This window comes from Haemorhous mexicanus, chromosome 2, assembly GCF_027477595.1.
Source record: "Haemorhous mexicanus isolate bHaeMex1 chromosome 2, bHaeMex1.pri, whole genome shotgun sequence".
Lineage (NCBI taxonomy): Eukaryota > Metazoa > Chordata > Aves > Passeriformes > Fringillidae > Haemorhous > Haemorhous mexicanus.
Genome location: NC_082342.1, coordinates 35,516,022 through 35,537,626, shown reverse-complemented (window position 1 = coordinate 35,537,626; position 21,605 = coordinate 35,516,022). Strand labels below are relative to the sequence as shown.

At 39.3% G+C, this 21,605-nt stretch overlaps 1 protein-coding gene across 3 annotated transcripts in view; it reads left to right on the top strand.

The window, feature by feature from the left end:
* The window catches only part of TENM4 (teneurin transmembrane protein 4), a 600,039-nt gene that overhangs the window by 402,343 nt on the left and 176,091 nt on the right, over nt 1–21,605 (top strand). For all 3 annotated transcript variants that reach the window (XM_059838450.1, XM_059838449.1, XM_059838451.1), the window contains 2 exons: nt 13,826–13,996; nt 18,771–18,985. In XM_059838450.1, the coding sequence (XP_059694433.1) occupies nt 13,826–13,996; nt 18,771–18,985 (386 nt within the window). The remainder of the gene's footprint in view (nt 1–13,825; nt 13,997–18,770; nt 18,986–21,605) is intronic.

Here is a 21,605-nt window from a genome sequence, read left to right as displayed (position 1 = left end):
CCTCAGCTTCTTTTTGCCTCTCTCCCTGGCTTTAGATTTATATAGATTACTCTCTGTTCCCCTATTGTTCTGGCTTTTATATATTACTTTTTTTATTTCCGCTTATTGTTTTATTTTGACACTGATTGAAGAGGTCCTTTTGTCAAAGTCTGATCCTCTTTCATCATTGTGGGATCACTGGAAGAATGACTTCCATTCAGAAGTAGACCACCAATATAACTGATTGTTTAACCAGTCAAAAGTGGGTTGTGGCTGTGCATCCAGCAGGCTCCATCTGATCTGGGTGTCTGCATCAGTGTGCCATGAAACCACTCATTAGCTGGCCCTTTAGATGTCTGATCCATCCGTAAAATTGAGAATCTTTAATACAAGGAGAGATTAATGCAATTCCATCTGGTTTTATTACATGGTCAGATACAGGCTCTCAACCCATAAGCTTTTATCAGTTGCTTTTAGTGAGGTTTGATAGTTGCTCTAAGCCCCCAGAAAAGAAAATAACAGCAGGCTGACTCCAGAAGTGCTGGCCTTGTCTTTATGACAGTGGCACAGATGTGCTGCTATAATCTTTATTTCACAACTTAGATTGACCTTTGCACACAGATGCTGAAAAAATCAGTTTTACGGATCTTTATATGTCTTGTGGAAGGAGTTCTCCTTGAGTCCATGTTCTTATCTCATACTAATTAGTGTGAAATAATGGAATTTAATTGCAGTTAAGTGGAGACAGAAAGAATTGTTTCCCATAATGGGCTTTTTTCCAATGTTTTTAAATACCAAATGTTTTTGTGGCTAACTAGTCATAGAGTAATCTCAATTAGGGATGTCACTGGCAGTGAAAAATGCTCTTTAGTTATAGTTTAGTGTTTATAGTTTTCTAGCATAAATTAAAAGATGGCTTCAAAGCCTGCTTTGCAAACAGGTTATACATTTCTATTGAATGTGTGCAGCGATGTATTCTCTGAGGTTTTTACCTGTAGTTAAAGTTGAGCTGTGTAGTAGATAGAATCTTTATAGGGTGAGGCGTTGTTGTTAAGTATACTGCTCAGGTAACATCCTAATGACCTGTAAAATAATGAACAGAAAATCCAGTCCACTCTTTTCCTCTTTTTCAAGATTTCAAGCGCCTATTTATGCTGAAACCTAAAAGCTCCAAAAGAACCAGTTCCATACTTCCCTTTGAGATAGTAGGCTCTGGTGCTCTATAGATATAAGTTACTGAATCTTGGTGTTTCAGTGCTAGCCTATGAACTCCCCCATCTCCAGTTTTTCCTATCTTCCTCTCCATTTGATTTTATCATACCTTAACTTCCAAGGGTGTCCCTATTGCACTCAGAAGCTCTTGCCTAGGCAGAAGATGAGAACAGGATATGCTGGCTGTTTTCAAATATAGTAGCATGTGAAGCAGCAGCATCTCACCTTGCTTGCCCAGTTCAACTGCAGCATCACTTCATTAGGCAAAGAGACTCTTTAAAAAGCAAAGCAGAACCAGGCAGTTGGCAGAAATTATGGCTATCCTTACCCTAAGTATTTCAAAAGAAAATCTAATTGGAGTATCAATGGAGAAAATCCCTTTCAATTATGGCAGAAATTATAATGAAATCAAACATCAAAAGAGTTTCCTGAGGCTTTTGGTAAAAAAAAAAAACAAAATCCTTCAATATAAGCATAATGATGTTCCAAACAGCATTAATCTTGATGGTAACAATTTATTGATTTTACTATACTTTCCCCAGTCAGACTGTATCATGGGCTACTCCAGGATGTAGAACATGTACATGGGACTATTCTAGGTGCCCAGCTGGTCCAGAAGGGATACATTTCTCTACTGTTAAACTCTTATGGGTATTCAGACCCAAACCGTCTATTAAGAGTGCTCTCTGGTCTTTGCTAGCTGAACAGTGCACGGGAATTTGGAAGTGTTGGCTGACCAGAACCAGTGCCATGGGTAGAGTTCTTTCTAACAAATAAATGTAGCAGACTGTCAAGTTACCCTGCTTAGAACTGTTTAATTCACTGCTATCAGCTTAGTCTTTTGGGATCCAGGGGCAAAGCAGTATGCTGTGTGTCAGAGCAAGCACTCGTTACATTTGTATTTAATGATAAACCAGAATTATCATGACCAAAGTTATCACAAGGGAACGTTTGGGCATCTCACCACAAGAAAGACATTGGGGTGCTGGATGGAACATGTCCAGAGATGGGCAACAGAGGTGGGGAAAGGCTGGAGCACGAGTCTGATGAGAAGCAGCTGAGGGAGCTGGGGTGTTTAGCCTGAAGAAAATGAGGCTCGGGTGGACCTTATATCTCTCTACAACTCCCTCAAAGGAGATTTTAGCCAGGTGAGGGTTGGCCTCTTCTCCCAGGCAGCCAGGGGACATGTCTGTAAGTTACACCAGGGGAGGTTTAGATTGGGTATTAGGTAAGGTTTCTTCATTGAAAGGGTTGTCAAGCAGTGGAAGAGGCTGCCCATGGTGAAATCACTGTGCTTGGAAGTGTTCAAGAGGCGCATGGATGTGGCAGATGGAGACGTGGTTTAATGATGAATGGGTCAATGCTGGGTTAGTGGTTGGACTTGATGATCTTAGAGGTTTTTTCCAGCTTTAATGATTCTGTGATTCTGTAGCCTAAATAGATGTGAGAGTAGGCATCTGGATCCACCGGGTGACGTGGCAATCATTTAGGCAAAGTTCTGCTATTGGATCTACTGTTGTTCTCTATTTATATTGCAGAAGTACTGAAGTAATGGAGAATTGTGACACCTCTTTTTTTTATTAGGTAGAAGAAGCAGTGGTGTGTACTTTATCGCACCTCTGATCCACCCCAAGCTGGCTACCACAAAACTAGAAAATCTGAGTTCACACATGCTCAGTAGGGACCTAGTTAGTGTGCAGTAGCAAAATTGTCTGTGCCCAGTGTTCCTTCTCTTTCCACCCCCCTCCTACTGCTACCAAGCAGACTGCACATATGGCATCCCTAGAAAGCAATTGAATGTGCTACAATGCTGGAGTTGCCAGGGTTGAGTGGTAATTTCTGTGCAATTGTTCTGCTCAGCATTGGGCCAGTGGAAAAAAATAGCCTGTGATGAGGGAATTAAAGGCTATTACAAAGTACATATGCATACAGGGGCTGATGTAAAATCACAAAAGCAATCTTAATTCTCTTTTTTGCTCATTTTTGATTGCTTGACTTGGCAAACTTCAGGTTTTTTTAGCAGCTGCTTTTTTTAGGTAAAATTAAATATAAAGATGGCTGTGGGTCTTTCTAGAACACTGTGGGTTGCACTTGCTAGCACTTGCCTTATTCTGTGTGCTGGATTTAGTTCTAAGTCCGAGGGAACAAATCATCAGGTTGTGTTAAGTTTTGTAATTGAGAGAGCTTTCTACACTGATCTGAGCCATTCATTTTGATTTATAGCACCTGAAAATATTGTGCTGGATTTTGCTCATGGTCTCTGGACAGTAACAAAAATTATTGTGCTGTTAATTGTGCTGTGTCACCCACTTTATCAGCTTTCTCAGACTGTGCATTTGTATCCATTTGCCAAGCTTTTTTACTGCAACAAAAAAAGGGATTTTTTTTCCCTGTCCAAAGAGTGTTTGTTTTCCTAGTATATGTAAAGAAAAACGAGAAAAGAAATTAAAACATTTCTAGCCTGCTTTAAACATACCTGTGCTTTTGTCACCCAAAGTAGGTAAAACAACAAAATACTCCTGAACACTGGGACAGTTAAAATTTCTTTGTATCACTTCCAGCAGGCTCAAGGCTGCAGGGATTATTCTTAGAGCTTAGTTTTGACAATACTTATGAGCACTCTGGCCCAGATATACAAAATGTGTAAATTTGATCTGAACTTTAAACACCTCCATCATCCTCTTGAAGTCACTAGATTTACTTAGGCTAAGTAAAGCTCAAGTTAAACCTGTGCTTTGGACATCAAGGGATTCTGAGATTGTCATTTTGTTAATTTTTCTTATATCAGCTAGCACAGCCCGTCTGGGGCTCTGGTGCTTTTAGAATGTGCACAGTGACTAATAACACTAATGCACTTTTTAGCTGATTTTAGGATTAAAACACAAGCAGTGGTCTCAAAGACATTTACTTGTCTTACTATAATAAAATCATGTTCATGTTCAGAAGGACAGATGAGCAGGCAGCCATCTGAGAGATCAGCTCACACATCAGATTCTACAGCAATATTTAGATCTTCATACTTAAACTGGGATATTTGATTTAAACTCTGATCCAACCTCTTTTGTGCTGGGGTTTTAGAAAAAGATATATATATTTTGTGATTTCTGCACAGCAAACTGTGTTTTTTAGACTTTGGGCAAATTACCGTATTATTTTTGGAAGGTAGGTTTTCTGAACATTCTCCAGTTGAGATAACAAGGAAGGAAGCATATGAGAGCTTGTGGATTTACCTATGTAAATTACACCATTTTTAATTAGTGCCTCACAGTTTATACGTGTGTAATGAAAGGGCATTTGTAAAATTATGCTGTCCACAACAGACTAGCCCAGAATTTTAGTAAATGCAAAGCAGGATAAGAGGCCCTCTGGTAGAGCTGCCTGTCCTCATTTCTCTAATTGAAGTGAGTACCCCAATGGGAAAACCATTATTTCTAATATTATATACACAAATTAAAACTCCATTTAGAGGTATAGTGGGACCATCTTATAATTGACTTTGATCTTGAAGAAATATCTCCATAATATTTATTTTAATATGGTCTCTGCCAGAAAGGATATCTAGAAGGCAAAATATTATTTTACTGAGAAAGGCCTGAGCATGCGTAACACGAATTCTACCAGAACATTGAGGGCTGAAATAAGTTTCTTTGTTGCAGTAGGCTGCCTAATAGCAGCCAAATGCTACTGAGGTCCATCTTTCCACTTCCTATTCAATTTGAAATTAGTGTAAATGGTAAAGGAAATTACCAAAGGTATTTAAGCAGTCAGCTCCTCAGATAAACCACGCCACTTTTGTGTCTTTTTTTTCTATAGGTTAACGCTTTAAAAATATCCTCTTTTAAAAAGGCATTAAAATATTTAAATATACTCATTTAATACTGCATATTCCCTTTCCTGCAAGAAATTACAAGCTACTGTAGCACTGGAGGGGCCAATGATCATCTATTAATGATTTGAATGGACAGGCAATCATTCAAAAGACTTTGATCCTCAGGGCCAATTAGGAAGACATTGAATAGGAAGTGCTGACTCTTTGCATTGAACAAACATTGAGTTTAACTGCTTCATTTTAAAACATGCCTTTCTAGTCACTTCCTTGAAGGTTTCAAAGAAATGTGGTGCTTCAGCTGGAAGCCTTTCTTCTTCCTTAATAAGAACAATTGGGAACTAAATTAAAATATAAAGTGTTCTCCTAAGAAGGTGCTAATACTGCTTGGTAGACCATCTGCTTCTATTGTGGAAATCATGGATACAGCTCTTCTTCAATGAGAAGGGGTCAAAGAATAACTAGTTAGTGTCAATTCAAAGCTAGTAAATATGTTTGTGGCAGGATTTCAGGTGATTAGCACAATTCTTTGTTTTCTCAAAAGGCATTTCCTGCCTTGCTGGCAAATTTTTAAAAGGTAGGAAGCTCTCTGTCATTTGTATTCCTCCTTTGCACGTGGTGATTCTGATTTAGGGAAGGAGAAGATGTGAATTATCTCTAAAAGAACCACTTTTGGTACTTGCATAGTTTAAATGTGAAGCAATAGTCAGGCATCAAGGTAGGATCCCAGGAATTGCTTGATGAATCCTGTAGCATGTGTGAATAGAGTTGGCTGTGAAAGCACCTCATCATATTTTAGGATGTTTGAGGTCCTAAAAAAGTCCCAGAAACACAACTCAGATATCTCTCTGTTTTATCAGCAAAATCCTTCCTCCCTTAACCCTGCGATGCGTGGGTGCAGATTATCCAATTCGTAGATGAAGCAATCACATCCCAGCCCAACAAAGTGTCTTGAACCCCAAACTATGAAGGAGGCTTGAAAACCCTTTTTTCACATTGAAGGCTGATCATTGAGCAGTTAGGAGGGGAAGCAAATGGGGAATTTACAATAGTGAGCATTACCCTAAATGTCCCTCCGGATGCTTTTTTTATTTTTCTTAACTATTGTCTTGTGTCAAATAAATCAACAGGCAGGAAGCAGAGCCATGGGACCTCCCAGCTGCAGGCTTAGAGTCTTCACTTAAACAACATGTAATCAAGCTGCCTTTTGGGCTCCATTCCTTTGTGACCTGTTAATTTTACATTTCTAGCTGCACAGCAGCTCTAATCCATCTGGGTTGTGGAGAGCCTGGTATGCAGGATTCTCTGTTCCCACATGACTGCAGTCTTGTCCTGGTGTGCAAATTCACATTCATTCAGGCAAAAGATGATTTATGAAGTCAGGTTTTCCATTTCCTGAGTGAGAGTTTTAAGCCACAGATGGAAAGCATTTATTTATAGGAAATAATTTCAGACACTAGGAATGACAGAGAGTGCTGTACAGAGTTTTTGGTCACAAGGTAACTGCCAAATTCTACACAAGATGTGGCCTTGCAGGAATCCTTCTCTCCTTGCCCCATGGTGCCTGGCTGAGTGACCTGGGTATGTATGTATAAATGATGTGAATTCATGATTTTACAAAGCACTGGGATCTTCAGTCAGGATACTAGATCTCAACTCCAAATCTGTGAACGTGTTCTTTGGTTATTAAATCACAACATTCAAAAGTGCCTCCATGCTCTTAGGTGCTCTTAGGTGAACAATAGCTTGGATCTGTCTAGTCCAGGACTTGACCATACAAGCAAGTAGAGCAGGTAGTATATGATGCATCCAGCTTTTTGCCCTCTTCCTACACAAGTAGGCCCATAGAGCCACTTCAGCCCTTGACTGTCGTGTGTTCTGCCACAAAAGTCTTGGCCAGCACTGAAATGGAACAGCAGTGTAAGAGAAAAACAGTTCAATTTTTTTCTTTAATGTTTGTTTTATTGTTCCCATTCTTCTTCATCTTTGTTGATTTATTAAAGACTGACAAACCAGTGATTATTTCATGCTGAAAGGCTCCTTTTCATAACACTGAATTTCACAAAAATATGGTTATTCTGCAACAGTCAATTCTACCATTTATACAAAAATCATATGATTTCAGTGTAGAGACAGTTATCCAGATAATTACAGTCAAGTTTCTTCCAGAGACAGGACTGAAAGTAATACATTTACTTGAGTTAAAATTAACCCTGAGTAATTTGGTGGTGAGATTCAGCTTTTTCTCAATTAGGAGAAAAAAGAAAAGCTCAGGTATCATATTGGAGAGCATGTTATTGTAGGTCTGACTAAGCATGAAGGTTAAAGAGGAATGTGTAACCAGCGCATATATTATGGTTGTCCCCACACAAAGAGGGGAGAGCAAAGAAACAAGCTGTAAAAATGTCTTCTCAATCACTGAACTTCAGCTGTTTTTCTTATTCCAAATCCCTTATACTTTTTTGTTTAACTTATCTTTGCTCTATTCTAATCTTATTTTTCTCAGTTTCTCTCATTCCATATTTTTGTCACCTTCCTCCCCTTTCTCATTTTTATTCTTGTCTGTTGTGGCATCAGTGCTTCTCATTTGTTTCTTCTCACCAGTGTTTTTCCATTTTCTCCTTTTCCCCATGCTGCACGGGGAGGCTTTGGAAAACCTTTCTCCCTCCCTGGAGTGGCCTTTTGGTTTGTGTTGGCTTGGGCTTAGCTGTCAGCAGTGCAGTGAGGTGCTTGTAGAAGCCAGTGCAGTAGCAAAGCCAAACTCTCCAGATGGAGCCCAGTGCCAGTACAGCTGAGCTGGAGAGGCTGGGGTGGCTGTGCAGAGAAGCTTCGCTTTTCCAAAGTTTGTGCCCTCCCCTGTGTTATTTAAGCAAATATACTGACATACATGGGCATATATTCTTACATAAAGATGGATTCAAAACCTGGAGTATTCTTAGTGCAAAGCATCTGGCTGGGGTTTTCAGATGAGAATCCCAAAAGATTTCTGTCTTGCCTTTATGTCATTTACCCCTGCACTTGCTGGAAGTCCAGGCTCAGGTAAGGATCATTAATGTGTTTTGTTAAGCTTTGATTCTGAGAAACTCTTTATTCATTGGTCAGGGCAAGATCAGCTGTTGGCTGGAAAAAAAAATTATTTTATTCTTCCCTTTGTTTCTGTAGCAGCTTTGCCTGGGTGAGGAATCACCAGGCCAGATGTGGTATCTGCAGGACTTAGCCCTGAGAGGGCAGGGGAGAAGGATGCAGCAGAGCCTGGGAGCTGCTGTGAGAATGCTTTTAACAAACACTATGGAAGCACCTGGTGGCTTCAGCTGCAGCCTTAATCCAAACATCCTAATTGATTGGTTTGGTTATTTATTACACTTAGCTTGCTGCTTTGGGCAAAGCAACAAGCTAATAAAGGGCCAGACGTTTGTTTTTCAATTTTTTGCTGACTGGTGTGCTTTCTGGGGGTCTCATATGCTTCAGTAAGCATGTCTTGTCTTTTCTTCTCCCTGTGATCTATCACAATCATCTGCCTCTCTCTGCTAACTCTTTCGCTCCATCAACCTGTCCTAAGAGATGTCCATTTTGTTGACCATGTGAATTATTATCTTTGTTTGTCCTTTTTCATTCTAAATGCTGTACCACTTCTTTTGTTCTCTGCTCCGCTGAGTAAGTTGTTTTGACTTTAGTGTTTTGTTGCCTCATAAGCAAGTGGCAATAATACAAAGATACTCAAAGCCTGAGTGTCTTCAAAAGAAACTTGGAAAGAATGTTCCTCTTTATTTGGCTTAACAGCGTCTGCTGATGCTGATTATGGTGTCCACAAGTAGCTACGGAGTAGGAATAATGCAATATAGGAAGAGATAATATGTTAAAATCAGAAGAATCATGATCCTGAATACTTGGTTCCATCAATATGAACTTTGATTTATTTGCATGATTAAATAACTCAGATGATGCTAAAGCGTTTGCAAATTTTCTCTGTAAAAGTGAAGCTGAGTCCAGCAAAAGAACAGCTGTATCACACTGGCATGGTTGAAATGCTGAACTCTGCAAAGTAATCAAACCCTGAAAGGACTGGAGTTTGATCTCCAATTTTTTTCCACCAAGAAGGCAGCCACAGGTGACTTAGGACTGAGGATAAGGGGATTTAGTCTGCCACAGAAAATTCTGTTACCCATTCAACAAATTTTAGGGCATCTTTTGCTGGCACTTAGCTACAGGGGAAAGGTCATGCAAGTCAAAGCTTTAAAGTCAAAACATGAGCATAATGGGCCAGAGGCCCCAGATGCCTTTATATCATCTAAGTTGGTGGTGGTGAAACAGCCCAGAGAGCAAGCGGGGTTTCCCCTAAGTATTGTTTTCATTCCAGGAGAAGAGAGACAAGAGAGTTTTCTTCTCCATGGGGAATATAACCAAAGCTTCTGCAAAGAGCCTGTCGTGGAGCTTCCTAGGCAGTGAAAGCTACATGGTATTTTACAAAAGTGTACACTTTAATGATTGTTAATTGCAGAGTGCTCTTTTAATACATGGGAAGCCTTCAATATCTGAAAATCTATAGAGCATCATGTTGGAGAGGGAGATGGAGAAGGACATGGGGGCTTTTAGGAGGGCATTTACTCTCTGTCAGCAACATCTTGTATCTAGCTGAGCAGGGAGCGAAAAATAGCCAGAAAAAATGTCCACAGTGGGTTCCATTGACCCGGAGACTAAGAACATCAGGAATCTGAAACTATGTTTACAGCTTTACTTCACTCTTAAGAACATTAACACTCCAAAATATATGATTATGGCTCTCATTCATGGTTACAGGGCTTTTCCATGATTACGGTCCATAGTTGTTTTTTTTTTCTGTGAGAAAGAACTTTTCATCAGTTTAGCACAGATCAAGGTTGATTCATAAAAGGTTTAAACCCAACTGTGTGCAACAACAGCTTTACACATCCCATTGAGATGTAAAGACCCAAAATATCCACTGCTATTATTACTTAACTTTTTAGCACCAGTGTGGCAGTTAGAGCAAGAGGAGAAATGAATCTTCCACCAGGCTGCCAATCAGACACTGGTATTTGGAATATAGTAATGAAATCACTTATTCAGGTGACATCTTCATAACAGCCTGCTACAAGAGTGTGTTTCCAAAGTAAATCAGACTCTTTGTTCTTGTTTCAGGTTGACTTTTGTGATTATTACCTACCTATAGCAGAATTGCATGATATCTGTTTGCCATATGAATGGGGATATTTATAGGCTTTTCTTTTGTGCTTAAAAACATCAGCTCAGAAATCCTGAATAGAGCAGTAGCTCTCAGCTTTTACTGTTTTCTGAATTTTTTAAGCCACTTGATAATCAAAATGCAATTCAGATAATTCTGGTTTTCAGCATTTTGCACTTTGGTGTCCCTGGTGTGCATAGTTGTCATTCTCATGGCTTATCACTGGAGAACTTCTTACAGCCTTTCAATCCTTTAAAAGGAGGCTTTTAAGAAAGATGTAGAGAGATGTCCTACTAAAGTTTGTAGTGACAGGACAGGGCCATAATGGTGTTAAATGAAAAGAGAATAGATTTAGATTAGATATAATGAATTGTTATTATCAGGCTGATGGGGCCTTGGCACAGGTTGCGCACAGAAGTTGTGGATGCCCCATCCCTGGAAGTGTTCAAGGCCAGGTTGAATGGGGCTCTGAGCACCCTGGTCTAGTGGAGGGTGTTCCTGCCCATGTTAGTGGGCTTGAAAGTAGATGGTCTTTAAGGTCCCTTCCATCCCAGACCATTCTGTGACCGATGTGATGATGAGTCAATGTATGCAATAAGCTTTTTGCTTTAGACAAAATCTACTAGCAAAGGACAAAGTTAACATTAATACAAGTCTTTTAACTACTGTGTGATAACACAGTATCTATGTTACAGATAATTCTGTTGTATTTTCTGTTTTGGGAAATTGTAAGACACTTTTCAGACAATGAGGATTGAATGATGACATGGAATGGCTGATCCACTTGAGCAAGTGGACGGATAATGTGCAGAAAAGCTGTAGCATCTTCCAGAGTGTCAGTTCTGTTTTTAAACTGAAGCAAGATGATCACTTGTTAAGACATTTCCTCTCATGTATTTTAAATTAGTTTTAATGCCTAGAAGAAATGCCCACTGCACCCAATGCAATATTGAGTTTTACACCTTTATTTGATTGCAGTAAATAATGATCTACAATATAAAAATTCCTCCTAAGGAGAGGAGAAGCAGCAATGGCCTTTTGGGGAAACAATGGCCTTGCAATGTGTTCCTAAAAATCTGTGTGGCACTTAGGCTGTGATGTCCAAAGAACAGAGCAAATCAAATGGTGTTACAAAGAAAGCAAACCACTGGCTCAGTTCTGCCTAAGCCAGGAATGCCCACTGGAAGCTCATGCAGGTCATTCTAGGTCATTCTAACATGAAGATGTCTGAGAGATGGAGCTGGTGTTAAGCACTTAGGGCCAGCAGAACTTAGGCCTGACTCCTGTCTAGGAATGTCTGAGTTTGGAGGAGTGAAGAGTACAGTTTCCATTCTGCTTGGAATTACAAATATGCAGGTAACTACAAAGATCCCATGTTAAACATAGGAACTTGTGTGCTCAGAGCATCTAAGCCCTTGAGCTCTGTAACAGCTCTGCGGCACCTGGGTAACACTCTGGTCCTTGGAAACATCCAGCCTGGATGGAATTATAAGACAGCATCCAGTACTGAGCTTACAACAGAACTGCTGGCAGAGAGCTGCATGAAATGCCTTTTGGAGCTTGCAGCACTGTAAGCATACAGTAAGTTAAGTGAAATAACACACAATTGCAATTTAATGCCCAAACAAGTGAATTGAGTTAGTCCTTTAATCTGCTGTAGTTCTCCTTTCCTTTACTGTGTACTAGAAAAAAGCAGATTCCTTCCTGATGAGGTTTTGTGAGGTTGGTGAGCTATGAAGTGCCCAGGCACTCTGATGATGAGGGCTGTATAAACACAAAGATATTATGCAAACACAGCGATGCTGAATGCTTGATATAGATTCCTTGTTCATGGTCTGATTTCCTCTCCTTCTTTGCACAGTTTTTCTACTGAGTAAATATATCCCTTTTAGATGAAAATACTTTTTCCTCTTCTTAAAGTACCCTGGTTAAATTACCAGTAGTGTTGGTAACATTCCTTCTTGGTATACGTGCCTGTATAAAAACAAGTGTTGAACAGGTCCTCAGGAGACCTTCCTTGCTGTGCTTCCTTGCTGTGTGGGAGTTTAGGGAGCGTATTTTCTTTCCTAATGGATAAAATTGTTAATAAACGCAGTTTCCATTTACATGGTAAAGAAAGAATTTTGCACTCATGTTTTGTGATGTTGTAGTTGTGCAAAGACAATCTTGTTTAAGTTAGTAAATGATAGGTGACCTAATTGAGACTGAAGTGGAATAAATCCTGTATTTTGCTAAATTGCCTAAACATGCTGTCTTCAGAGAGCTACTTAGATTACTTTTCAGTTCTCTTGTAAAGATTGTTTCTGATGCACAGGTTTAAATAAACTAACCACTTATCCCTAACAATGGTTGCCAATCTCAGGTATATGTTTGTGAATAAAAATAGAGTTATAGGCCATGGAAATGCTCTGTTTCTTTGCTGGTTGGTTGGTTGGTTTGTTGGTTTTTTTGTTTTTTGGGGTTTTTTTTTTATGGGGTTTTTTTTTATGGGGGTTTTTTTTACACACTAAATGGCTGTGATATTAGAGCCATTGTATAGTTTCTTGGAGAAATTATAGTGTAAAATATCAATGCTTTCCCTTAAAAAAAGAAATGTCATTCCAAATGTAGCAAATATCAGATCATTTAGCTGTGTAGAGCCTGAAGCTAAGCTGGATACTGATTGAGTATGAAATGTTTATGTTGGGTATGGAAGAACTGATACGGTAAGCCACAAGCCACATTCTTTTGCTTTATATTTGGAAGGGGCAAGTATTAGTTGTATAAGCATATGATTTCCATACTCCTCATACACACGTTTGCTTTTTAAGTAGTTTGTCTTTTTCCTTAACTTCACTTGTCTTTATGTAATGCCTTGAAATAGACTCACATGTGCCCTGGGTGACTTTACATGGTCCAGAAACCTACAGAGATCTTTGCCCTGCTATCACACAAATCTAAATGGTCCTGCTTGTTTTCAGTTCTCAAGGATATGTCTTTGATCTGAATAGAAGAGGCTGAGTTGTATGAAAGAATGCTCAGACATAGTTGCTCACATTTGTGATGCAGAGCACAAAGGCACGTGCTCAAGATGGGTCTTGAATTGCCTGAGTTTTTACTTGGTCTTAACCAGGAAAAGCTGTCAGAGATGTCTGTAAGGGCTTCTGTGTATAATTCATGGGGAAAAAAAAAAAGGGAACCCATATAATACGCTTGTGAGTATGGCAAAACAGACCAGAGTGCAGTTCCCTAGGATTTATTGGTATGTTAAGAAATAATACTCCTTGTATTTCTTTGTTCACCACATTTTTACCCCAGCCTTGGGAGCTTTGTGAAACATTGTGCCTGCTTATCCTGTGATGCAGACCATGAGTCAGGAGTGGTTCTGCTGGAAGAAGCGGAGTGGATTGTTACAGGTGATCTAAATCGAACTTAAGTGGGTGGAAAGACCTAGGGAGCTGGTATGGTAGAAGCAGCAGGAGCTGTCTAATTACATTAATCCCATTCTTGTCCTAAAGCAATGACCACTAATAAGGCATTGGAGCAAGGGTTTAGAAAGAGAAAGTGCCCCTGTAGTTCTGAAACTCTCCCAAACAGAAAAAGATGACTTTTCTCATTGCTCACCACAGCCATGCACCTGTTTGGCCTAAACTGGCACCTGCAGCCGATGGAAGGGCAGATGTATGAGATCACGGAAGACACAGCCAGCAGTTGGCCAGTGCCAACGGACGTCTCCTTATATCCTTCGGGGGGCACAGGGTTAGAGTTACCTGACAGGAAAGGCAAAGGAACCAGTGAAGGTATGGTTGGTGTGTGTCCATGTTGTGAGTCCTCTGTCTGCCTCTAAACTCCAGCCGTCCAATCTCATGTTCCATTACCCTCAGTGCTGCCATCAGCAGGTGCTTTTCCAGTCTTTCATGTCTAGAGCTAGTAGCTGTCAGTCCTGTTTCCATATGTTCTAAGTTTCATATGCCTCTGATGTCCACTAATGCAATAAAACTGTGTGAAACCTTCTCCACACATTCAAGGCATTCTCACAGACTACAGAAGGTCAGCATGAAAACCCTGCCTCGAATGGTTTTCATGGAAAATCATTGTCTCTTGAAAATTGAATGATTCCTGGAGCACTGGATCAAGCTTCCTCTACAGAACTACAAAAATGCTTGAGTTTGACTATTTGTTGCCACTCAGCAAATGTTTTGAGGCCCAGAATACTTACTGGGAGCTATTACACTGTAAGTTTTGGCACTCCAGAGTTGAACATAGCTTTGCAAAAGTAGCCAGATAAAAGGCCTAGTCTCCATAAAGTATCATGGTGTTGACAGAAATTAGAAGCAGCTTATGGGTCCTCAATTCAGCAGCACCTTACTCAGCAGCTTTACATCACTGGGTTCTTTTTTTAGAGGCATTACTGTTAAAAGTACTTTTAAGCTCTGCAAAGTCTTATCATTCTGCAGACATAGCTGGAGAAATGAGAAATGCAAACTTTCAGAAAGCTTTTTTTGTTTGTGTGTCAAGCTTCTCTATTATATAATTATGAAATACCAGTAAAGTAATGGACTATTTTTGATAGTTATTTTGGTGGAAGTTTTTTGGACAGATAAGATGTATGCTACTGTTCTTGCAACTATCTGAACTCAAAAGTTTCCAAAGAGTTACCTAGGCTTTGGCTGACAGCCTGTGTTTACATGTTTAATTTAAATTATTGTAGCGGGTTTTTCCTACAAGAGTTTTTCTGTCTTTATTAGTCCAAATGAAGGCCGTAATTATGTGTGTTCCTTAAAACAGTGCATTTACTGGTAACTGATGGCTGCCATCAAGTTGCTACAAGGAATAATCAGCTAAGCAGGTTATTCTCAGCAAGCCTTACTAGACAGTACAGCAAGCTGCAGACAGCCCTGCTGTTGTACTCAAAAATACTTCACGACAGATCCTTTTCTTTTCCCCTCTAACTTGCCATATGGTTCATTTTTGAATCATATAGCTTTGATCTGTCCATTTCCTTTTAAAAGTCAAAATAAATGTAGGTATTCAAAGCTGCCATCCAAGTGAAAGACCTCCACTAGATTTTATTTTATAGTGACATGAGTAGAAGTTTTGATTGCTGCTCTTTTAAAAGAGAAATCTGGGAAATAGCCTAGTTATGTCATGAGAAGACCCCTCAAGTTAGTGCTTTGTATGGATCTTAGGGAATCTGTAGGATTTAGAGGAACATAGCATGTCCTGACTAAAAAACACATCAGCACATCTTTGTTGCAGGAGTAATACTGCCCAGCCTTCAAATGCAGCTCTCTCTCCATCAGGTAACTGTGTAATTAATTCTGGACTAGCAGTGCTGCAGGGCTTCTGTTCTAAACCAGAATGTCTGTGATTGAAATTTATTTTAAAGAGAATTGAAATATATTTGAATGTCTTCCGGATCAGAATGAAATAGGCTAGAATGTGTTAGGAACATCCTTAGAGCTGATCTGAATGAATCATTACCAGTGTCTTGCCAACTCTCAGTAACAGTCATTCCTTCTCATCTGTGGCTGTGCTCCAGAACAGCATTTACCTCTGTTCAAGCCCAACCCTGTTTACCAAAGCACTTAATCACATGCTTACATTTAAGCATGTAATTGACTGTGGTTGAAGTCAGCTGTGTGTGTTTTTAAGTGTTTTGATGGGTCATGGAACTGTCCTGTGAGAAGTACAGAGAGATTCAGCAAGATGAAATAGTTCATTTTGATATAAAGAAATTAGGAACAGTTGCTACGGTAACTAAAAAGTTCAAGGTAGGGTGCAGAAAGAGCAAAGTAATTGACAGCCCAATTAAGAATTCAGACCTGAAGTTAATTTAAAGGACTCAGGTATTCTGATTAAAAGCCAATTTCTGATTAGAAGCTGAAATGGCTTATTTATTGTACTTTCTTCATGAAGTATCCAGTCCATAGGGCCTAATCTTACTGTAGGCTGCAACTGGTGAAACAGAGAGGGATTTCAGGGAGTGAATTCAGAAGAGAGTTTCTCCTTGGACTTCTGTATCAGAACAGGCTTCAACCTCTGGCAACATGACATAACAGCTCTTAGGATATGTGCTTCTCAGACATACAACTGTCCACCAAGAAGAGACATAAACTTCATAATTGTGTACAAAAATTTATTTCTGTGAGACTGTCTTTTGTAATCGCAGAAGCATTTTTGTTTGCATGAGCAAGTGCTGATCTCTCTACAGAATAAACCCTGTGCTCATTTTCTCCAGGCTCTATCTTGCATAGCAACATCTGTCATATTAAATTCTCACCTTCCCTGATTCACTCTGATGTACAATCTTTATTAATGAACAATCATGGGGCATATCAAATACTTAAGGTTTTCATCTGAATATCTATGAATCTATAAAACATGTCAGTGGTAATCAGAAAAAAATATATCCTTCATTTGAACCAAAATATGTGATGTCTTTAGCTCTTCTTTAATAGAATCCTCAATCTTTTCATCTTAACAATAGTGCAATAAGAAACTTTGCATGAAGACATTTGAACTGTTTCCCATAATCCTGAGAGTGTGAAAAGAAAATTTTAGTATGCCAAATAAATACTGTCAATCCAGTTGATAAAGTAATTCCCTTCAGAATGTAGCTGGTTGATTTTCCTTGTACAATTATACTCTATTAGCGCAGAAGGTTTCAGAAAGAGTGCCCATTTACCTAAGCTGTTTCCTATTATCTCCTTTAATATGGACTGAAAAAGGATAAAAAGTCAGCAGATTTCCTGCCTAGGTTTATTTGAGAGTGATGAGCAAAGATAAATGGAGATCTTATAAAATTAAGAGTAGCTTTATTTGTGTGAACATGCAGCCTTTGCGTATATAACTTTTGTGCTGGTATGGATAAAACTTCTGCCTCAAGATGGCTCAAGAATGAAGAATGACTTGATGATGCCATCAAGTCCTGCTCCAGCAGTATCCTTAAGGAGTTGCTGACTTTAAATCAGGGTTTGGGTTTACTGGAGCCAAAAGTTCTGCAAGGAAAAATTCTCCATCCTTAATAGTTAATATGCATATAATTTCTATATTGATTTTCAGAGACAGCTAACAATTTACATCTGTTTCTGGAGAGTTTGTGTTGGGATGGTATGTGGAGAAATTTAAGGCAATACTGTATTTAACATTATGTAATGTTATAGGACATGTAATTTGAAGTAATGAAATGCAATGTTCTACCAGTCACATTTTCAACATGGCAAGTAAATTCTGAGACTGTTTGACATAAATTTATTATAGATTGGAAAGGATTTTTTTTCCCCATCCTCGAATGTGGGTACTGGAAGAAAAAAATTCATGATGCGATTTTCCTGCAAAGTAATATATGTACCCAGAAGTTTCCTTCTCATTTTGTTAGAGCTGTTTGCTCTATGAAATGCAGAGTAGTGTGTGCTGTAATGGCACGGAGATAAGAAGCAGATTTATTTGCATTTCCTAAATTAATAATTAGTCCTTGTTGGTGACATGTTGCTCTCCTCGCTAAAGCCAGAATCTTTCAGGTGATGCTACTGCATGCTTTTCCACTAGAAGTGTCCTTAATACATGCTGTTTGCTAAGCAGTTGCCTTTTTCATCATCCCTGTGCCCTGCACCCAAAGCTGTAGCCACTGGTTATAGCCCAGGCTGAAAAAGGAACATTCTGGCACTTGATTTTTCATTCTGCCCCTCATTGCCTGGTCTTCCTTTGGGTCCAGATTTTTTGAAGCAGCCACCTGCTTTGGGAGCTATGACTGCATAAATTTCCAACCTGGAATTCCTCAGGTGTGTTTTTAGGGGTGCCAAGCTCCTTGACGACTCCTTTGGATATTATGGCATGTCCTGATCCCATTTGAATACCCAGGCTCTCCAACCTGGTAGTTTTAGAAACAAATGCCTACATTTGTCCTCTGAAAGAAAATGGATAATATTAGCGTATTTTATAGAATATTTTGAAATTCAATTAAAACCTCTCATGGTTCTTAACAGATACTACTCAAGTGCAGGGTATGGTCTCCTTTTTGTATCTCAGTCCTTTTTTTCATTAGCTTTTTTTTTTACTATTTCGAATACTGTTACCACTGTCAAGAATTAATTTAATAGAGAAACACTTTCCCTTCCCCACTCAGGCATCATTCATGCTGCTGTTCTCCACCCCACCATTCCACTGTCTGTGGCACATCTATTTCATACTCACTACACTTCTCTTTACTAATTTAATGATGACTTCTCCATTCCTAAACTTATATTAATGTAGGATATAATGTCAGATGATTTATTCTTGTCTTTGGAATGTAATTACACACTCTCTGATGTTACAGTTTAAACAAAAGGCCATTTTTCTCCAGGTTGCTCTTTCCATGCTCATGTTTTCAAACAAAACAGTTACTGAAGCCAGAAATAATCCTGCCAGTTTTCTTCCCATAATCATATGGATTGGCTAGACAAAGTACTCTGAAGACTTCAGGGCACTAATAGACTGTTTCTCAAGATCAGTGTCAGAGATACCAGTATGATTAGATTACTTTCAGGATCTAAAGACTAATTCAAGAATTTTGTTCCTGTGTTTTGGCAGGAAAGCCCAGTAGTTTCTTTCCAGACGACAGTTTTATAGACTCCGGAGAAATTGATGTAGGCAGACGAGCCACACAGAAGATCCCTCCTGGTATCTTTTGGAGATCTCAGGTGTTCATCGACCACCCAGTGCATCTGAAATTCAATGTGTCTTTAGGAAAGGCTGCTCTTGTTGGCATCTATGGCAGAAAAGGACTCCCACCATCACACACACAGGTAATGGAACTTTATTTCCTTAATTAAATTATGTTTCACTTGCTAAATTATGTTGTCCCAAATTGATGTTTGTATGATGTATTATTTCATCTATTTATTTCAAGAGTTTGTTGCATGCTTAAAAGATACCCAAGATCATTTGTCCAGAGAACAAGAATCAAGAGATAATTGAAAAAATTTACAGAAATTAATCTGGTAGGCTGTAGACAAGGGAAGAGCAGTCAGTTGCCTGAGGTAGCAGGCTGCCAGAGGAGAAAGTGAGGCTGGTGGTCACTGAGGGTACCAGCTGGTAGCTCCAAACAGCCGAAGATACCACCTTCTCCATCCAGTGCTTTGCACAAAGGCAGCCAGGCTCAAACTGCATCCAAAGGAATCTTCTCTTAAGCAGATTCATATACATCAGGTCTGTCTCTCTTTCAGCCCCTGCCTTTCCTGTCTCATGGTAAGGGCAGCAAGACCCCAGTTGGTCATGGGAGCAAGATTCACTTCTGTCTTCTTCCATGTCAGAATGCCTTGAGCCAGTGCTTCACATGATGTATGCTCACTGTCTGCTTAGACCAAGGGTTGTCAGGGCCCAGTAATTACTGTGTAAGAAAAGAAAACCAATTTTTTACAGAAAGCCACCAACTTAGGCAGAAATCAAGATGTAATTATTATTCTGTAGGAATAAAATGAAAACAGATGCTTTTTTAACACACCTTTACCAAAAAAACATATCAGAAAAATCACTTTGTGAGAAAAGCTCTGAAGAACCATCCCCTTAAGTAAGGAATTTATTCATTTTTTTTCTCTCCTTTCTGTTTCAGCTTCTACTCTTACCCAGATTGATTAATACGTTAGGACATAATACACTGGCAGTGCAAAGTATCTTACTCCCACTTGCATCAGCAGGTTATCAAAGAATTAGCAGGTTTATGTTAGTGTATCTTGCCCTTGCCCTCTACTATTAGATGAAAATACTAGAGATTTATAGAATATCCTGCCTTTTTTCATTTTTAAACAAACAAATATGTTTATTATGATCTCTGTGGATAATAGGGTATTTTGTACATATTAACACACCTCCCACTTATTTCTGTCAAAGAGGTGTCATAAATCTATGCTTCTCTGTGTACTTTTCTGCAAAATTAAAATATTTCAGTAGGATCAGCACATCATAATTTCAGTGCCGCAGTAACTCTGTTACTGCCCTTTTCTAATCAGTCTCTTTTCACAGGGAGATTCAGACATTTATAACTTGAAAATCCTGTGTTAGTTAAAGAAAAACTCAAGTCGTGATTGCATAATACTAACTTTAGATCAGAACTCTATATTGATTTTATTTGTTCATTATAATCTTTAATGTTGTTATGGAACAGAAGTTACTACATGGATAAGTTCAATTGTTTAAGTAAAAACCCTAAAATTTAACACATAAACCTCACTTTTTTCACAGAGTGCAGTCATTGGTTTCCCATGAGATTGTAAGTCCTGCAAGCAGATGTGCTCAAGTGTGGGCTTCATTGTCCAGGAGGCCAGAGGTCCTGCCAGGAGCCTGCTCCAGCACAGGGGATGGGGTGGGATGGGGTCACAGCCTTCCTTCAGGCGTCCACTTGCTCCTACATGGGTCTTCTCGCCAGATTGCTTACAAGGGGATCTCTGCTCCCCTTTGGAGCTCCACAGGCTGCAGGGGCAAAGTTGCCTCGCCATGGTCTGCGCCACAGGCTGCTGGGGAATCTCAGCTCCAGCACCTGAAGCACCTCCTGCTTCTCCTTCTACACTGACCTTGGTGTCTGTATAATTGGTCCACTCACATATTCTCACTCCCCTCTTCTTTAGCTGCACTTACTTCTGTGCAGTAATTTCTTTGCCTTCTTAAATATGTTACCAGGGAGGTGACAGTTGCTAACATCACTGAGGGGCTCAGCCTTGCCCAGTGGCAGGTCTGTCTTGGAGCTGGCTGGCATTGGCTCTGTCAGACACAGGGAGAGCTTCCAGCAGCTTCTCAGCAGCCACCCCTGCAGCCCACCCTACTACCAAAACCTGGCCATGCAAACCCAATACAATGCTCAAAGTCATGGCTACCCATGCTTAAATAACAAACTATTCCAAATTCTCTTTGGGAAATATTCTCTGGCTGTGGTGATGGTTTTCTATTTTAGGTTGCCCACAACTATGGTCACTAATAAGTAGGAAGAAACTGTAAGTTCCAAATTTCTATAGTCTTAGAAATAGATCATGCAGAAGCCCATAATAGTTTACTATTAATAACAAAAGGCATTTCTTATCATTCTTCTCAACAAATCATAATAAGTAACACAATTTTGTTATGGTCTATTAGATTTAATCTTCCTAGATCAAATCCTTTTTTAAACTCATTTTAACCTAGGCCAAATTTTAATAAATCATAAATTTTAGGGATAGGTCATCACTGCTTGCAGAGGGCTTTTTTCCATTTGTACAGTTTGAATTGATTAACATGGTATTTTATCAATTATTTCCTTGCTGGCACTTAACTAACTGCCTATTAAAAATCTTTGAATGTATTAAAATGCAAAAAAAAGCCCAATCCATTTGTGGCTCAGTTAATATTTACAACTAGTAACTAGTAGCTTGGCCAAAGTCAGCAACATCTGCAGCA